Source organism: Eschrichtius robustus, chromosome 10 (assembly GCF_028021215.1).
Source record: "Eschrichtius robustus isolate mEscRob2 chromosome 10, mEscRob2.pri, whole genome shotgun sequence".
Taxonomy (NCBI): Eukaryota; Metazoa; Chordata; class Mammalia; order Artiodactyla; family Eschrichtiidae; genus Eschrichtius; species Eschrichtius robustus.
This window is the reverse complement of record NC_090833.1, coordinates 11,605,568-11,626,312: the sequence shown is the minus strand read 5'-3', so window position 1 is coordinate 11,626,312 and position 20,745 is coordinate 11,605,568. Positions and strand designations below refer to the sequence as shown.

Here is a 20,745-nt window from a genome sequence, read left to right as displayed (position 1 = left end):
TGCGATGGCTTGTCCTTGAGGCCTGGCAGCCACTCAAAGGAAGGAGAGGCCCTTCCTCCCCAGTAGCTGGTGACCCACCCAGGCTACTCCCCAGCTACCTGTCAGATGTCATTACAGACTGAGATCAAGCTGCTTAGGAAAAGGGACAGAGACAAAGGCAAAGTTGCTTCGCTATGCGGCAGTGACTGGGGCAGGTTTAAAGCTCATTTCTTCATCTTTTCCAGACACTCTTCCTTACACAAATTTCTGGAAAAAGATTTCTTTCCTTCCTATGCTCCATTAAAATGAGCAAAAACCTCTACCAGTTCCTTCTTTCCTCCCTTTCTTTCAACACTCATGGCCTAGTGGAAAGAACATAGGCTTGGAAGTCAGCCCTGGGTTTAAAAGCCCCGATCTCACTTATTAACCACACGACCTTGGATGGGCAAGAATCTTTTTCTCTCTAAGCCTCATCTATGAAATGAGAATGCTAATATCTATTTGTAGAGTTGTTTTGAACATCAGAGATGCATACTTGGCATAAATTAGGAACTTAGTATATAGCAGATCTATTATTAGTTATTGGCAGTAATATTGCTTTCAATGTGATCATCATGAAAAAAAAAAACCTATATGTTCATTTTCTTTAAGAGGGAAAATACCAAGTTAATTACCACTGAATACCAACACTGTACCTGGTTCTACTGAAGCTGAAAGACAAAACTTCTTAAACATTCAGACCCCACAACATGGGGGAAATAGCCCCTGGATAATCAATAGCTGGTCAAAGGGGATCCATCTGAGAATTCTGATGAAGGTGGTGACAAGGGTTTGACCCAGAGAATTGCAGTAACTGAAATATGGAAAAGATCTCCTTATCTGATGCCTTATCTGACAGATGAGGAAATTGAGACCTACGAAGTTAAAGGTTTTGATTAAGATCACTCAGGTCATTGGCAAAACTATGACTTGGGGATTGAAATCTCCCAATTTGTAATTCAGAGGCTTTTCCACCCTGGCACACTACAGACCACATAGCATATACATAAAAGAGTTCAAGGAAACGATCTGGCCAGGAACTGTGCTAGACAGTTTCTATCCCTGTCCTTGAGGGTGTACAGTCCAGTGGCGGAGATAGGAAAACAGGTTGTTCCAACGTGTTTTGTGACTAAGTACTGCAAAGTGTACAAGATGCTTGGGGCAAAAAATGAAAACCTTAGCTAAGGGGGTTTACCCTGGTAAACAGGGGAAAGGCGGTGTTGAAGGTTCGGGGGTGGCAGGATGGGCTTCAGTGAAGGGGCAGACACAGCAGTGCTAGGGGGCAAAGCATGAGGCAGGGAGCCCCACAAGGGTTGAGGAGGCAGGGGTCAGCCATCCCATTCCAAGCCCAGCATCTGCCATTCAGGAGATGCTAGTGACGGGATGACAGCCAGGAAGAGAGGAGCCTGGGGGCATTTGTGATCCATTTCTCATGCAATCCCAGAGAAAGAAATAAATACATCTCCCTGGCCTGTCTTGAGGTCTCAGAGTACTTGGAGGTGGGGAAGGTGCGGATGACAGAAGACAATCCCATTTGGCTCTTTCTTACTGCTAATAATGGAAAGGTTTCTCAGTGATTGCTAATATTCTGCCGCCACTTACCACGCTGAGATGAACAGACACTCCTGGGTCAGGGATAGGAAGTTTGTGCAGAGTTTCAAGAAGCTCATTCCACTGACTCTCCTGAAAGAAATAAAAGGCCTAAGTAACAAAGGCAGGGCTGAGCCCTTAGTCAGAGACCTGCAGGGAGGTCTGGGCACACAACAGAAATAGGTTTGATATTCAAGTAGGGTTGGACAAAAGACACTGCTTACGGCTCAATAAAAGAGCCAAACAGATCCGCCCACACCAAGTTTGACATTTTCTACTTAGTGAGACACCTACCATGACCGCCTTTTATGGGTCATATACCATAAGCTCTCAGCAAATCTATCCTCTCAACTCCATAGCAACAACTTTTAAATGCAAACAACCCCAGCTTACCGGGTGGGGGTGGTAGGGAGAAATAACGATGACACTATAGATCTTGTCTTCATCATCATTACCCTCAATTAATTTTATTGAGTGTTCACTGGATACACAGCAGCCTCCAATTATGGAAAGTTAAAAATGAACTACTACAACAGCATGCAATACAGGATGGTGGCTGTGCATTTTAATTAGTGAAATTGAGCCACAAAATGAAATGCAAAGCAGTACAAATTCTTCGATTGAAAACAGGTTCACCTTTAAAATGCTCAAAAGAACATTGCTTACAGAATTATCCAAAAGCTATGTCTCCCACCCTGTGGAATTCTCTGTGCTGATAAAATAGTAATAAGCTTACGTTTGTACCCATTTGGTAGCTGTTTGAGCCTCACAACTACCTCACTTTACAGTTGAAAACTAAGGCTCCGAAGGGTGAAGGAACTTGACTCAAATCATCCAGCTGGTAAGTTGCACAGCCAGGAGCTAATCACAGGTTTTCTGTGTTCAAACCCAGAGCCCGCTCCGCTGTTCCACAGCTGTCTTTGTTAGTGAATTTAAGGGAGAGGAAAAACAGGATGGGCCCAAAGTAAAATCCTGTTTCAATCTGAATTCATAAGTTACTCAAACTTCTCAGGGGGTAGAAATGAACGTTTGCAGGTACACAAGTTTAATTTTGCTCTGAAACAATCTCAAATTTACAGAATAATCGTATGACAGTACAAAAAAACTTTATTTCCATTTGAGAGTGAGTTACCAACATTATGCTGCAACATCCATAAATACAAAGGACATTCTCCTACATAACAACAACTAATCATCAAAATCAGGAAATTAACACTGAAACATTACCATCTAATCCTCAGATCCCACCAAGTGTTGCCAACTGTGCCAATAATGTCCTTGGATAGCAAAATTATCCAGTTCAGAATCACATGTTGCCTTCAAATGCTGTGACTCTCTAGTTTTCATCAGTCAGAAACAGTTCCTAAGTCTTTCCTAGATTTGTATGAACCTTACAGTGAGACCAACCATTTTGTAAAATAACACTCACTTGTTTGATGTTTTCTATTGATTCAGATTTCAATTCATCCCATTTCTGATGATGTTCACTTTAATCATTTGATTAATTCATCTGAGGTCTCTACTGTGAGATCACTCATTTTCCCTAAAGTGAGTCAGCTATACACATACATCTATACCCTCTTTTTTGGATTTCCTTCCCATTTAGGTCACCACAGAGCACTGAGTAGAGTTCCCTGTGCGTAGGTTCTCATTAGTTATCTATTTTATATATAGCAGTGTATATATGTCAGTCCCAATCTCCCAGTTCATCCCACCCTCCCTTCCCCCCTTGGTATCCATATGTTTGTTCTCTACATCTGTGTATCTATATTTGCTTTACAAATAAGTTAATCTGTACCATTTTTCTAGATTCCACATATAAGCGATATTATATGATATTTGTTTTTCTCTTTCTGACTTACTTCACTCTGTATGAGTCTCTAGGTCCATCCACATCTCTGCAAATGGCACGATTTCGTTCCTTTTTATGGCTAATATTCCATTGTATATACGTGTCACATCTTCTTTATCCATTCCTCTGTTGATGAACATTTAGGTTGCTTCCACGTCCTGGCTATTGTAAATAGTGCTGCAATGAACACGGGGGTGCATATATCTATTTTTAGTTTTTTAAGGAACCTCCATACTGTTCTCCATAGTGGCTGTACCAATTTACATTCCCACCAACACTGTAGGAGAGTTCTCTTTTCTCCAAACCCTCTCCAGCATTTACTGTTTGTAGATTTTTTGATGATGGCCATTCTGACTGGTGTGAGGTGATACCTCATGGTAGTATGTATGTACGTATGTATGTATTTATTTATGGCTGTGTTGGGTCTTTGTTGCCGTGTGCGGGCTTCCTCTAGTTGCGGCGAGCGGGGGCTACTCTTCGTTGCGGTGTGCGGGCTTCTCATTGCGGTGTCTTCTTTTGTTGCGGAGCACGGGCTCTAGGTGCGTGGGCTTCAGCAGCTGTGGCTCGAAGGCTCTAGAGCGCAGGCTCAGTAGTTGTGGCGCACGGGCTTAGTTGCTCCGTGGCATGTGGGATCTTCTCGGACCAGGGCTCGAACCCATGTCTCCTGCATTGGCAGGCAGATTCTTAACCACTGTGCCACGAGGGAAGCCCCGTCGTAGTTTTAACTTGCATTTCTCTAATAATTAGTGATTAGCATCTTTTCATGTGTTTGTGGACCATCTCTATATCTTCTTTGGAGAAATGTGTATTTAGGTCTTCTGCCCATTTTTTGATTGGGTTGTTTGTGTTTTTGAAATTGAGCTGCATGAGTTGTTTGTAAATTTTGGAGATTAATCCCTGTCAGTTGGTTCATTGGCAAATATCTTCTCCTATTCTGAGGGTTGTCTTTTCGTCTTGTTCATAGTTTTGTTTGCTGTGCAAAAGCTTTTAAGTTTAATTAGGTCCCATTTGTTTGTTTTTATCTTCATTACTCTAGGAGGTGGGTCAAGAAAGATCTTGCTGCGATTTATGTCAGAGTGTTCTGCCTATGTTTTCCTCCAAAAGTTTTATAGTTTCTGGCCTTACATTTAGGTCTTTAATCCATTTTGGGTTTATTTTTGTGTATGGAGTTAGGGAGTGTTCTAATTTCATTCTTTTACATGTAGCGGTCCAGTTTTCCCAGCACCACTTATTGAAGAGGCTGTCTTTGCTTCATTGTATATTCTGGCCTCCTTTGTCATAGATTAGGTGACCATAAGTGTGTGAGTTTATCTCTGGACTTTCTATCCTGTTCCACTGATCTATACTTCTGTTTTTGTGCCAGTTCCATACTGTCTTGATTACTGTAGCTTTGTAGTATGAAGTTGGGGAGGCTGATTCCTCCAGCTCCATTTTTCTTTCTCAAGATTGCTTTGGCTATTCTGCGTCTTTTGTATTGCCATACAAATTGTAAAATTTTTTGTTCTAATTCTGTGAAAAATGCCCTTGGTAATTTGATAGGGATTGTACTGAATCTGTAGATTGCTTTGGGTAGTATAGTCATTTTCACAATATTGATCCTTCCAATCCAAGAACATCTCTCCATCTGTTGGTATCATCTTTAATTTCTTTCATCAGTGTCTTAATAGTTTTCTGCATACAGGTCTTTTGTCTCCCTAGGTAGGTTTATTCCTAGATATTTTATTCTTTTTGTTGCAGTGGTAAATGGGAGTGTCTCCTTAATTTCTCTTTCAGATTTTTCATCATTAGTGTAGAGGAATGCAAGAGATTTCTGTGCATTAATTTTGTATCCTGCAACTTTACTAAATTCACTGATTAGCTCTAGTAGTTTTCTGGTGGCATCTTTAGGATTCTCTATATATAGTATCATGTCATCTGCAAACAGTGACAGCTTTACTTCTTCTTTTCCAATCTGTAATCCTTTTATTTCTTTTTCTTCCCTGATTGCCATGGCTAGGACTTCCAAAACTATATTGAATAAGAGTGGACATCCTTGTTTTGTTCCTGATCTAAAAGGAAATGCTTTCAGTTTTTCACCACTGAGAATGATGTTTGCTGTGGGTTTGTCATATATGGCCTTTATTATGCTGAGGTAGGTTCCCTTTATGCCCACTTTCTGGAGAGTTTTTATCATAAATGGGTGTTGAATTTTGGCAAAAGATTTTTCTGTATCTATTGGGATGATCATATGGTTTTTATTCTTCAGTTTGCTAATATGATGTATCACACTGATTGATTTGTGTATATTGAAGAATCCTGTATCCCTTGGATAAATCCCACTTGATCATGGTGCATGATCCTTTTAATGTGTTGTTGGATTCTGTTTGCTAGTATTTTGTTGAGGATTTTTGCCTCTATGTTCATCAGAAAATTATGGTCTGTGATTTTCTTTTTGTGTGTGTGATATCTTTGTCTGGTTTTGGTATCAGGGTGATGGTGGCCTCATAGAATGAGCTTGGGAGTGTTCCTCCCTCTGCAATTGTTGAAAGAGTTTGAGAAGGATGGGTGTTAGCTCTTCTCTAAATGTTTGATAGAATTCACCTGTGAAGCCATATGGTCCTGGACTTTTGTTTGTTGGAAGATTTTTTAATCACAGTTTCAATTTCATTACTTGTGATTGGTCTGTTCATATTTTCTATTTTTTCCTGGTTCAGTCTTGGAAAGTTGTACCTTTCTAAAAATTTGTCCATTTCTTCCAGATTGTCCATTTCACTGGCGTAGAGTTGCTTGTAGTACTCTCTTATGATACTTTGTATTTCTGTGGTGTCAGTTTTAACTTCTCCTTTTTCACTTCTAATTTTATTGATTTGAGTCCTCTCCCTTTCTTTCTTGATGAGTCTGGCTACCGGTTTATCAATTTTGTTTATCTTCTCAAAGAACAGCTTTTAATTTCATTGATCCTTGCTATTGTTTTGTTCGTTTCTATCTCATTTATTTCTGTTCTGATCTTTATGATTTCTTTCCTTCTACTACCTTTGGGTTTTGTTTGTTCTTCTTTCTCTAGTTGCCTTAGGTGTAAGGTTAGGTTGTTTATTTGAGATGTTTCTTGTTTCTTGAGGTGGTATTGTATTGCTATAAACTTCCCTCTTAGAACTGCTTTTCCTGCATCCCATAGGTTTTGGGTCATCATGTTTTCACTGTCATTTGTTTCTCTATTTCCTCTTTGATTTCTTCAGTGATCCATTGGTTATTTAGTAGCATGTTGTTTAGCATCCACATGTTTGTGTTTTTTACAGTTTTTCTTTTTCCTGTAACTGATTTCTAATCTCACAGTGTTCTGGTCAGAAAAGATGCTTGATACAATTTCAATTTTCTTAAATTTACTGAGGCTTGATTTGTGACCCAAGATGTGATCGATCCTGGAGAATGTCCCATGTGCACTTGAGAAGAATGTGTATTCTGCTGCTTTTGGATGGAATGTGCTATAAATATCAAGTAAGTCTATCTTAATTGGTCTACTGTGTCATTTAAGGCTTGTGTTTCCTTATTAACTTTCTGTCTGGATGATCTGTCCAATGGTGTAAGTGGGGTGTTAAAGTCCCCCACTATTACTGAGTTACTGTCGATTTTGCCTTTTATGGCTGTTAGCATTTGCCTTATGTATTGAGGTGCTCCTATGTTGGGTGCATTAATATTTACAATTGTTATATCTTCTTGGATTGATCCCTTGATTACTGTGGAGTGTCCTTCCTCGTCTCTTGTAATATTCTTTATTTTAAAATATATTTTGTCAGATATGAGTATTGCTACTCCAGCTTTCTTTTGATTTCCATTTGCATGGAATATCATTTTCCATCCCCTCACTTTCAGTCTGTATGTGTCCCTAGGTCTGAAGTGGGTCTCTTGTAGACAACATATATACGCGTCTTGTTTTTTTTATCCATTCAGCCAGTCTGTGTCTTTCGGTTGGAGCATTTAATCCATTTACATAATTATCAATATATACGTTCCTGTTGCCATTTTCTTAATTGTTTTGGGTTTGTCTTTGTAGGTCTTTTTCTTCTCTTGTGTTTCCCGCCTAGAGAAGTTCCTTTAGCATTTGTTGTAAAGCTGGTTTGGTGGTGCTGAATTCTCGTAGCTTTTGCTTGTCTGTAAAGCTTTTGATTTCTCTGTCAAATCTGAATGAGATCCTTGCTGGGTAGCGGCGTCATCTTGGTTGTAGGTTTTTCCCTTTCGTCACTTTAAATATATCCTGCTACTCCCTTCTGGCCTGCAGAGTTTCTGCTGAAAAATCAGCTGATAACCTTACGGGGATTCCCTTGTACGTTATTTTTTGCTTTTCCCTTGTTGCTTTTAGTTTTTCTTTGTATTTAATTTTTGTTAGTTTGAATAATATGTCTTGGCGTGTTTCTTCTTGGGTTTATCCTGTTTGGGACTCTCCGTGCTTCCTGGATTTGGGTGACTATTTCCTTTCCCATGTTAGGGAAGTTTTCAACTATAATCTCTTCAAATATTTTCTCAGACCCTCTCTCTTTCTCTTCTTCTGGGACACCTATAATTTGAATGTTTGTTTGTTTAATGTTGTCCCAGAGGTCTCTGAGACTGTCCTCATTTCTTTTCATTCTTTTTTCTTTATTCTGCTCCGTGGCAGTTATTTCCACTATTCTATCTTCCAGCTCACTTACCCGTTCTTCTGCCTCAGTTATTCTGCTACTGATTCCTTCTAGTCTGTTTTTCATTTCAGTTATTGTGCTCTTCATCACTGTTTGTTTGTTCTTTAGTTTTTCTAGATCCTTGTTAAATATTTCTTGTATCTTCTCGATCTCTGCCTCCATTCTATTTCTGAGATCTTGGATCATCTTTACTATCATTACCCTGAATTATTTTTCAGGTAGATTGCCTATTTCCTCTTCATTTATTTGGTCCTGTGGGTTTTTACCTTGCTCCTTTGTCTGAAATATATTTCTCTGTCGTCTCATTTTGTCTAACTTACTGTGTTTGTGGTCTGCTTTCCACAGGCTGCAGGGTCTTAGCTCCTCTTGTTTCTAGTGTCTGCCCTCTGGTGGGTGAGGTTGGTCCAGGGGCTTGTGTAGGCTTCCTCGTGAGAGGAACTGGTGCCTGAGCTCTGGTGGGTGGAGCTGAGTCTTGTTCCTCTGATGGGCAAGGGCTGCGTCAGGGGGTATTTTTTGGGGTGTCTGTGAGCTTAGTACGACTTTAAGCAGGCTGTCTGCTGATGGGTGGGGCTGTGTCCCTGTCTTGGTGGTTGTTTGGCCTGAGGCATCCAGCACTGGAGCCTGCAGGCAGTTGTGAGATCTTAGATCTTGGTGGAGACCTCATGAGAGCTCACGCCAATTAATATTTCCCGGGGCCGGGTATTCTCTGGCAGTCCTGGACTCGGCGCTCCCACCCTAGGGGCTGAGGCCTGACCCCTGGCTAGGAAACTAAGACCCTGCAAGTTGCATGGCATGGCCAAAAAAAAAAAAAAAGAAAAAAGAAAAAAAGGAAAAGAAGAGAAACAGACAAGCAAAACCCAAGACAAATGATAAAAACAAAAACAAGCAAAAAAAAGGCCAAAAACCCCCCAAAAACAAGAAAACAACCAAACAACTGAACCCAAAAATGAAAACAATAAAAACAAAACTAATAAAAACAGAAGACAAAGAAAAAAAACAAAACCAGAAAAACACAAAACAAGAAAAAAGTAAAATAAAGATAGAAAAATAAAAAACATATTTTAAAACGTTTTTCTTAAAGAAAACATAAATAAAAAACAGGGAAAGACCTTCAAGATGGCAGAAGTGTAAGAGTGGAGATCACCTTCCTCTCCACAAATAGAACAGAAATACATCTACACGTGGAACAACTCCTATGGAACACCTACTGAACGCTGGCAGAAGATCTCAGACTTCCCAAAAGGCAAGAAACTCCCCACGTACCTGGGTAGGGCAAAAGAAAAAAGAAAAAACAGAGACAGAAGAATAGGGACAGGACCTGCACCTCTGGGAGGGAGCTGTGAAGGAGGAAAAGTTTCCATACACTGGGAAGCCCCTTCACTGGTGGAGATGGAGGGTGGGCAGGGGGAAGCTTCAGAGCCATGGAGGAGAGTGCAGCAGTAGCGGTGCAGAGGGCAAAGTGGAGAGATTCCCGCACAAAGGATTGTTGCCGACCAGCACTCACCAGCCTGAGAGACTTGTCTGCTCACCCGCTGGGGCAGGTGGGGGCTGGGAGCTGAGGCTCCTGCTTTGTAGGTCAGAACCCAGAGAGAGGACTGGGGTTCGCTGCGTGAAAACAGCCTCAAGGGGCTAGTGTGCCACAGCTAGCCGGGAGGGAGTCCAGGAAAAAGTCTGGAACTGCCTAAGAGGCAAGAGACCATTGTTTTGGGGTGTGCGAGGAGAGGGGATACAGAGCACTGCCTAAACGAGCTCCAGAGATGGGCGTGAGCCGCGGCTATCAGCGCAGACACCAGAGACAGGCATGAAACGCTAAGGCTGGTACTGCAACCACCAAGACGCCTGTGTGCAAGCACAGCTCTCTATCCACACCTCCCCTCCCGGGAGCCTGTGCTCCCTGCCACTGCCAGGGCCCCGTGATCCGGGGACAACTTCCCCGGGAGAACACATGGCGTGCCTCAGGCTGTTGCAACATCACGTTGGCCTCTGCCGCTGCACGCTCACCCCGCTTTCCGTACCCCTCCCTCCCTCCGGCCTGAGTGAGCCAGAGCCCCCTAACTGGCTGCTACTTTAACCCTCGCCTGTCTGAGCAAAGAACATATATGCCCTCAGGTGACCTACATGCAGAGGTGGGGCCAAATCCAAAGCTGAACCCCAGGAGCTGTGTGAACAAAGAAGAGAAAGGGAAATTTCTCCCAGCAGCCTCAGGAGCAGCGGATTATATCTCCACAATCAACTTGATGTACCCTGCATCTCCGGAATACCTGAATAGACAAAGAATCATCCCAAAATTGAGGCAGTGGACATCAGGAGCAACTGCAGACTTGGGGTTTGCTTTCTGCATCTAATTTGTTTCTGGTTTTATGCTTATCTTAATTTAGTATTTAGAGTTTATTATCATTGGTAGATTTGTTTATTGATTTGGTTGCTCTCTGTTTTTTTTTTACATATAGATATACTTTTTTTCCTTTTTCTCTTTTTGTAAGTATGTGTATGTTTCTTTGCGTGATTTTGTCTGTATAGCTTTGCTTTTACCATTTGTCCTAGGGTTCTTTCTTTCTTTTTTTTTTTTTTAGTATAGTTTTTAGAGCTTGTTATCATTGGTGGATTTATGTTTTGATTTGGTTGCTCTCTTCTTTCTGTTTTTTCTTTCCTTTTTTAAATTACTTTTTAATTTTTAATAATTTTTAAAATTTTAATAACTTTATTTTATTTATTTTCTTTCTTTCTCCCTTCCTTCCTTCCTTCCCTCCCTCCCTCCCTTCTCCCTTTCTTCCTTCCTTCCTTTCTTTCTTTCTTTCTTTCGTTCTTTCTTTCTTTCTCCCTTTTCTTTGGAGCCGTGTGGCTGACAGGGTCTTGGTGCTCCTGTCGGGTGTCAGGCCTGTGCCTCTGAGGTGGGAGAGCCTAGTTCAGGACATTGGTCCACCAGAGACCTCCCGGCTCCACGTACTATCAAATGGCAAAAGCTCTCTCAGAGATCTCCATCTCAACGCTAAGACCCAGCTCCACTCAAAAACCAGCAAGCTACAGTGCTGGACACCCTATGCCAAACAACTAGCAAGACAGAAACACAACCATACCCATTAGCAGAGAGGCTGCCTAAAATCATAATAAGGTCACAGACACCCCCAAAACACACCACCGGACACGGTCCTGCCCACCAGAAAGACAAGATCCAACCTCATCCACCAGAACACAGGCACCAGTCCCCTCCACCAGGAAGCCTACATAACCCACTGAACCAACCTTAGCCACTGGGGGCAGACACCAAAAACAACAACTATGAACCTGCAGCCTGCTAAAAGGAGACCCGAAACACAGTAAGTTAAGCAAAATGAGAAGAGACAGAAACACACAGCAGATGAAGGTGGGTAAAAACCCACCAGACCAAACAAATGAAGAGGAAATAAGCAGTTTACCTGAAAAGGAATTTAGAGTAATGATAGTAAAAATGATCCAAAATCTTGGAAATAGAATGGAGAAAAAACAAGAAACGTTTAACAAGGACCTAGAAGAACTAAAGAGCAAACAAACAATGATGAAAAACATAATAAATGAAATTAAAAATTCTCTAGAAGGAATCAATAGCAGAATAACTGAGTCAGAATGGATAAGTGACCTGGAAGAAAAAATAGTGGAAATAAGTACTGCAGAGCAGAATAAAGAAAAAAGAATGAAAAGAATTGAGGACAGTCTCAGAGACCTCCGGGATAATATTAAATGCACCAACATTCGAATTATAAGGGTCCCAGACGAAAAAGAGAAAAAGAAAGGGACTGAGAAAATATTTCAACAGATGATAGTTCAAAACTTCCCTAATATGGGAAAGGAAATGGTCAGTCAAGCCCAGGAAGTGCAGAGAGTCCCATACAGGATAAATCCAAGGAGAAAGAGACCAAGAGAGATATTAATCAAACTATCAAAAATTAAATACAAAAAAAAATATTAAAAGCAGCAAGGGAAAAACAACAAATAACATACAAGGGAATCCCCATAAGGTTAAAAGCCGATCTTTCAGCAGAAACTCTGCAAGCCAGAAGGGAGTAGCAGGACATATTTAAAGTGATGAAAGGGAAAAACCTACAACCAAGATGATTCTAACCAGCAAGGGTCTCATTCAGCTTCAATGGATAAATCAAAACCTTTACAGACAAGCAAAAGCTGAGAGAGTTCAGCACCACCAAACCAGCTTTACAACAAATGCTAAAGGAACTTCTCTAGGCAAGAAACACAAGCGAAGGAAAACACCTACAATAACAAACCCAAAACATTTAAGAAAATGGGAATAGGAACATACATATCGATAACTACCTTAAATGTAAAAGGATTAAATTCTCCAACGAAAGACATAGAGTGGCTGAATGGATCAAAAACAAGACCCATATATATGCTGTCTACAAGAGACCCACTTCAGACCTAGGGACACACACAGACTGAAAGTGAGGGGATGGAAAAAGATATTCCATGCACATGGAAATCAAAAGAAAGCTGGAGGAGCAATTCTCATATCAGACAATATAGCCTTTAAAATAAAGACTATCACAAGAGACAAAGAAGGACACTACATACTGATCAAGGGATCAATCCAAGAAGAAGATATAACAATTGTAAATATTTATGCATCCAACATAGGAGCACCTCAATACATAAGGCAAATGCTAACAGCCATAAAAGTGGAAATCGACAGTAACACAATCATAGTAGGGGACTTTAACACCCCACTTTCACCAATGGACAGATCATCCAAAATGAAAATAAATAAGGAAACACAAGCTTTAAATGATTCATTAAACAAGATGGACTTAATTGATATTTATAGGACATTCCATCCAAAAGCAACAGAATACACTTTCTTCTCAAGTGCTCATGGAACATTCTCCAGGATAGACCATATCTTGGGTCACAAATCAAGCCTTGGTAAATTTAAGAAAATTGAAATCGTATCAAGTATCTTTTCCGACCACAATGCTATGAGAGTAGATATCAACTACAGGAAAAAAAAATCTGTAAAAAATACAAACACATGGAGGTTAAACAATACACTACTAAATAACCAAGAGATCACTGAAGAAATCAAAGAGGAAATCAAAAAATACCTAGAAACAAATGACAGTGAAAACATGATGACCCAAAACCTATGGGATGCAGCAAAAGCAGTCCTAAGAGGGAAGTTTATAGCAATATAATCCTACCTCCAGAAACAAGAAACATCTCAAATAAACAACCTAACCTTAACCTAAAGCAATTAGAGAAAGAAGAAAAAACCCCCAAAGTTAGTAGAAGGAAAGAAATCATAAAGATCAGATCAGAAATAAATGAAAAAGAAATGAAGGAAACGATAGCAAAGATCAATAAAACTAAAAGCTGGTTCTTTGAGAAGATAAACAAAATTGATAAACCATTAGCCAGACTCATCAAGAAAAAAAGGGAGAAGACTCAAATCAATAGAATTAGAAATGAAGAAGGAGAAGTAACAACTGACACTGCAGAAATACAAAGGATCATGAGAGATTACTACAAGCCACTATATGCCAATAAAATGGACAACTTCGAAGAAATGGACAAATTCTTAGAAAAGCACAACCTTCTGAGACTGAACCAGTAAGAAATATAAAATCTGAACAGACCAATCACAAGCACTGAAACTAATACTGTGACTAAAAGTCTTCCAACAAACAAAAGTCCAGGACCAGATGGCTTCACAGGTGAATTCTATCAAACATTTAGAGAAGAGCTAACACCCATCCTTCTCAAACTCTTCCAAAATATAGTAGAGGGAGGAACACTCCCAAACTCATTCTACGAGGCCACCATCACCCTGACACCAAAACCAGGCAAAGATGTCACAAAGAAAGAAAACTACAGGCCAATATCACTGATGAACATAGATGTAAAAATTCTCAACAAAATACTAGCAAACAGAATCCAAGAGCACATTAAAAGGATCATATACCATGATCAAGTGGGATTTATCCCAGGAATGAAAGGATTCTTCAATATATGCAAATCAATCAATGTGATAAACCATATTAACAAATTGAAGGAGAAAAACCATATGATCAACTCAACAGATGGAGAAAAAGCTTCTGACAAAATTCAACACCCATTTATGATAAAAACCCTCCAGAAAGTAGGCACAGAGGGAACTTACCTCAACATAATAAAGGCCATACATGACAAACCCACAGCCAACATCTTTCTCAATGGTGAAAAACTGAAACCATTTCCTCAGAAACAAGACAAGGTTGTCCACTCTCACCACTATTATTCAACATAGTTTTGGAAGTTTTAGCCACAGCAATCAGAGAAGAAAAAGAAATAAAAGGAATCCAAATCGGAAAAGAAGAAGTAAAGCTGTCACTGTTTGCAGATGACATGATACTATACATAGAGAATCCTAAAGATGCTACCAGAAAACTACTAGAGCTAATCAATGAATTTGGTAAAGTAGCAGGATACAAAATTAATGCACAGAAACCTCTGGCATTCCTATACACTAATGATGAAAAATCTGAAAGAGAAATTAAGGAAACACTCCCATTTACCACTGCAACAAAAACAATAAAATACCTAGGAATAAATCTACCTAAGGAGAGAAAAGACCTGTATGCAGAAAACTGTAAGACACTGATGAAAGAAATTAAAGATAATACAAACAGATGGAGAGATATACCATGTTCTTGGATTGGAAGAATCAACATTGTGAAAATGACTATACTACCCAAGGCAATCTACAGATTCAATGCAATCCCTATCAAACTACCAATGGCATTTTCACAGAACTAGAACAAAAAATGTCACAATTTGTATGGAAACACAAAAGACCCTGAATAGCCAAAGCAGTCTTGAAAAAGAAAAATGGAGCTGGAGGAATCAGGCTCCCTGACTTCAGACTATACTACAAAGCTACAGTAATCAAGCCAGTATCGTACTGGCACAAAAACAGAAATATAGATCAATGGAACAGGATAGAAAGCCCAGAGATAAGCCCATGCACATACGGTCACCTTATTTTTGATAAAGGAGGCAAAAATATACAATGGAGAAAAGACAGCCTCTTCAATAAGTGGTGCTGGGAAAACTGGACAGCTACATGTAAAAGAATGAAATTAGAACACTCCCTAACACCATACACAAAGATAAACTCAAAATGGATTAAAGACCTAAATGTAAAGCCAGACACTATAAAACTCTTGGAGGAAAACATAGGCAGAACACTGTATGACATAAATCACAGCAAGATCCTTTTTGGCCCACCTCCTACAGAAATGGAAATAAAAACAAAAATAAAGAAACGGGACCTAATAAAACTTAAAAGCTTTTTGCACAGCAAAGGAAACCATAAACAAGACGAAAAGACAGCCCTCAGAATGGGAGAAAATATTTTCAAATGAAGCAACTGACAAAGGATTAATCTCCAAATTTACAAGCAGCTCATGCAGCTCAATATCAAAAAAAACAAACAACCCAATCCAAAAATGGGCAGAAGACCTAAATAGACATTTCTCCAAAGAATATATACAGATTGCCAACAAACACATGAAAGGATACGCAACATCACTAATCATTAGAGAAATGCAAATCAAAACTACAATGAGGTATCACCTCACACCAGCCAGAATGGCCATCATCAAAAAAATCTACAAACAATAAATGCTGGAGAGGGTGTGGAGAAAAGGGAACCCTCCTGCACTGTTGGTGGGAATGTACATTGATACAGCCACTATGGAGAACAGTATGGAGGTTCCTTAAAAAATTAACAATAGAACTACCATACGACCCATCAATCCCACTACTGGGCATATACCCTGAGAAAACCATAATTCAAAAAGAGTCATGTACCACAATGCTCATTGCAGCTCTATTTACAATAGCCAGGACATGGAAGCAACCTAAGTGTCCATCGACAGATGAATGGATTTGGCACATATATACAATGCAATATTACTCAGCCATAAAAAGAAACAAAATTGAGTTATTTGTAGTGAGGTGGATGGACCTAGAGTGTGTCATACAGAGTGAAGTAAGTCAAAAAGAGAAAAACAAATACCGTATGCTAACACATATAAATGGAATCTAAAAAGAAAAAAAAAAAAATGGTTCTAACCTAGGGGCAGGACAGGAATAAAGACACAGACGTAGAGAATGGACTTGAGGACACAGGGAGGGGGAAGGGTAGCTGGGACGAAGTGAGAGAGTGGCATGGACATATATACGCTACCAAATGTAAAATAGATAGCTAGTGGGAAGCAGCCGCATAGCACAGGGAGATCAGCTTGGTGCTTTGTGACCATCTAGAGGGGTGGGATAGGGAGGGTGGGAGGGAGATGCAAGAGGGAGGAGATATGGGGATATATGTATATGTGTAGCTGATACACTTTGTTATAAAGTAGAAACTAACACACCACTGTAAAGCAGTTATACTCCAATAAAGATGTTAAAAAAATAAAAATAAATAAAACAACAACAGAACAAAATGAAACCAAAAACACATATTTTCCTGGGGCCTCTGCGGTCAGTGTCTTTGCCCCCACAGTGAGCCACAGCACCCCCCGCCTCTCCAGGAGGCCCTCCAATACCTTTAGGCAGGTCTCTGGGCCTGCTGTGGGCACAGTGGGGGCAGCTCAGACTCTGACCAGGTCCAACTCCCGCGTGTACTTGCCCCCAAAATCCACAGCTGCTAAAGCTAGACCAGTCCTAGTTGTGGGAGCACTCGTTGTCCCTTCAGATATTCCACAGACGCAGGGTTTACCAAGCCGATCGCGGGGATTTAATCTGCAGCTTGTGCAGCTGCAGGGAGAGATTTCTGTTTCTCTGCCTTCATTGCACAGCCTCTGGGAGTCAGCTTTGGTTTTGGTCCCACCTCTGCCTCTGCATGTGGGCCACCCTCAGGCATCTGGTCCTCGCCCAGGTGAGAGGGGACGAAAGCAGCGGCTGACTGGGGCACACTTGCTTGCTCAGGCCGCGGAGGGATAAGGCGGCCACAAGTGGGGTGCATGCGCTTCCTCCAGTGGGATCCCCCTCTAGTGCCTGCAGTGGCGAGACTGGCAGGAAGCTGCAACAGACTGGGGCGTGCTCGCTCTGGTGGGAGTCCTTCCCAGTTCCTGCGGAGGCAGGGCTGGCGTGCGGGGAGAAAGTCCGAAGATGGCGGCCCCGCCCATTGTGTGCCACTCAACAATGGCGCCTCGCTTCCAAGGCAGACCACTCTTCCTCAGAAGTGTTCCTGGCCGTGGAGCCCCTCACTCCCATCCCCGCAGGCTGTCTCCACACAGCTGAGCTCCTCACTCCAGTCCCTTCCGCCTGTCTCCATGCAGCCAATAGCAGTTCTCACCCTGGGTCCGCTCTCCTAACCCCACGCTTTAGCACTCAGCCCCTGCCTGCCTTGGCCGATTCCTGTCTCAGGCTGGGGCGCCCAGGGCTGATTCCCGAGGAGGCTTTGGTGGATGCAGTGCTCAGGATCCCGGAGCCTGCGCAGGCAGAGGGGGCCTTGGCTTGAGGGAAGGGCAATCCTGCTCAAATGGGTGACCCTCCCAGTGCCCGGGGAGGCAGGGACCGATGGGTGGGGAAGGGGGTTGCCCTGGCCGCCCCGCCCTTGTGCACCACTCAACAATGGCGCCTTGCTTCTACGGTGGCCTGGGCTTCCGCAAACTTTCCCGGTTGTGGATTTCCGTACTCCCGTCCCTTCAGGCTGTCTCTTCACAGACAACAGGTGTCCCCTCCCTGGGTCCACTCTCCAAACCCCACTTTCCAGCACCCAGCACCCCTCCACACCAGGAGACACACGACTCAGGCTGGGGTGCGCAGGGCTGCAGCACAGACCACGCACGCACATCTTACTCTCTCCTGCCTTTCACAGACCGGTCGCTGCATTCCCCTCTGATGCCCTGAAGCTCCTTCTCTGTCCCAGCTGAGTTACCTGCCCTGAGGGGGTTTCTCTGAGTGCAGGAACCTCTCCTCACCTTCAGCTCCCCACCAGGGGTGCTGGTCCCTTTCTGTTTCCTCTTTTCTTGTTGTCTTTCTTTCGTCCTACCCGATTGCGTGGGGATTTTTCTGGTCCTTTTAGGTGTCCGAAGTCTTCCACTAGTGTTCAGCAGGTGCTCTGTGAGAACTGTTCCATTTGTAGATGTATTCTTGATGTTCTTATGAGGAGAGGTGAATTCTACCTCCTCCTCTTCTGCTATCTTGACTCCTCCCCTCTCTCCATGTTTTGAGCACTACATTACTTTTGGCACAAAAAGATATTCCAGACTCACACTTTTCCCTGCCTCAGCTCTGGAACTAGACATTTCTTCAGGGAGTCCTGGTTCCTTTTAGTAGAAAATGAATTTAGAAACCAAGATTTGGGCACTTTGGTGTGCTCATTGCTACTTGTGTATAGTTGACCCCAGACGCTTTCCGTGGATAGAGACAGGGAATATCACACACACACACACACACACACACACACACACACACACACACACAGACCTACAATACACAGTTACATCTCCGTTTTCTGTATCACATATGTTGAAAGCCATGGGTTCATACCAATGGCTCTAATTCTAATCCAACATGGGAATCATTCTAGTTTCCTCCCTTTACATATTTGTAACAATAATCTAACAAAGTGAAAAATCCTGCCCCTATTTTCTTAGTATATTTACTTGCTTGTATGTAAGCAATCTTTTTTCACTGCCTCTACCTCCCTCTCCATCTAGATGCCCTCCTTGCCCTGCTCGAACACTGACATCCAATGCTAGGCCACCAATGTCTGCCTCCCTCCCTCAGACCTCCCACCAATAACAAAAGCCCTCCTCACCCCAGGCTCCAACACCCTAGTGCTGGGCCACTGCTGCTGTCCTGTTTCCCACGTGGCTCCTCTAGATCCCACTGAAGTTCTGATATCTGGTGCCCAGATGATGCCAAGCCACTGTCACCACTGTTCCACATAAATAAATGCCTCACTCCTCAGCCTCCAACACCCTCAGCCAGGTTGCTCTCTGGCTTAGATGCCCTCCTCACCCTCTGCCATCCCTTCCACAGGGATGCCATCATTGCCCTATTCAGGGCCTGATAACCCTGTTGTGTCAATGAATTAAACAGACACTCTTATAATGTAGCTTAGGCTCAGGCACTCCATGCTGAGCCATCATGGTCACTCCCCACGCCTCCAGCTGAAGCCTACCTACCCTGCCCAACTTTCCCAATGACTTCTGGACTTGGGGAAGGGATTCTGTTTTTTTTAATGAAAGCTCTTTCCTCATGTTCTAATCTGATAACCCACACCTTGCAGACAATTAAGCCAGTTGTAGGCAGACTACCTATCATCTGTGTCATAATTCCTTTAACCAGAAGAAATTTAATAAAAAGAGTCCTTTGTATAAGGGAAACAGACTTCACTAAAACACATCACTGATCTCAGTCTTTAACACTCCAAGAGGCAGGGTCCTTATCTGGGGCAACAGCGCAGAGGATGGATACACCAATTTTACAGGGTAATAATCCTATCTCCCCTATGCATAGTTTGTACCTACCCAATCTTTCCTGTATCCCAAGACATGTTTTCCAAAGTCTAGTAAGTTTTTGGTTTTTTTTTTTAACTGACTGGAGCTTATATATGGGAGAAAAAAAATGTGAGTTAACTTCCAATTCTAAGACTGTTAAGAGCCTACATGCTGTATAATTTTATTTACTAAAGACCCCTTTCAATTTTGAATGAAAAACTGAATGTTTGACAAAAGTGAACTGTGAATCAGCAATCAGTGAACAGATCCAAGGTGGCCTCTTAACTCATTCATCAAAGAGTACATCACTTCTTTTAGGACAGAATTCCCTGATACCTAAGCATCCTTTCAGAGTGAGTGTAGTGATCTAGGGAGCCATTTCTATTAGTTATTCCTTCCATTTACTGTGGTCTCTGGAATACATTTGCCAGTAAGTAAATCTAACCTAAAGATTTATCCATTATTCACACAATTTCCACCTTTTCTCCAAAAATAGCATTTCCCAAAATGTGTTCCAGGAAACACTGGTGTCTCAGAATGTTAATACTTGTCATGGAATTGAAAGCATATGGGGCCAAATAAGTTGGGAATATTTGGGTAACACAGATTTCTCCACTGTAGGACTTTTCAGAGCCTATATTACATGAATCTTAAGGAGACAAAAATGAGAAACAGCTTTCCCTTTCCCTGACCCCAATATCACTCAACTATGGTAACCCTTTTTGAATGGAGCATTTCTTAGAACTAATGTTCTGTAGAAAATATGATGAAAAAAATTCTTTAACATTTAATAATAATATATCTCTTTAATTAAAAATCTTAGGCCATTTACAAAAAAGGAAAATATAAGAAGTTAGATATATGGACAAATATTCAACTTACTAATAATCAAAGAAATGCAATTAAAACAATGAGAACTGTTCACTTGTCAAGAGCACAGTGAGTTCAACAAATGATACTGGTGAGAGTACGGTGACCCAGGCACTCTTGTACTTTGCCAGTAAAGGGTATCTATCTTTTAAGAAAACAGTACAATCCTTTTGGAAAGCAGTTTGGCAAATGTTTTTGAAATGTTTATGTCCACTAACCTTAAAATGGCCCATCTGAGATTCTCTTCTTAAGGAAACATTCCAAAATGAAGAAAATGTTT

At 41.6% G+C, this 20,745-nt stretch overlaps 1 protein-coding gene across 6 annotated transcripts in view; it reads right to left on the bottom strand.

Annotated features, from left to right (window-relative positions):
• The window catches only part of DENND1A (DENN domain containing 1A), a 535,812-nt gene that overhangs the window by 257,413 nt on the left and 257,654 nt on the right, over window positions 1-20,745 (bottom strand). For all 6 annotated transcript variants that reach the window (XM_068552005.1, XM_068552010.1, XM_068552006.1 and 3 more), the window contains one exon: window positions 1,621-1,701. In XM_068552005.1, coding sequence (XP_068408106.1) covers window positions 1,621-1,701 — 81 coding nt within the window. The remainder of the gene's footprint in view (window positions 1-1,620; window positions 1,702-20,745) is intronic.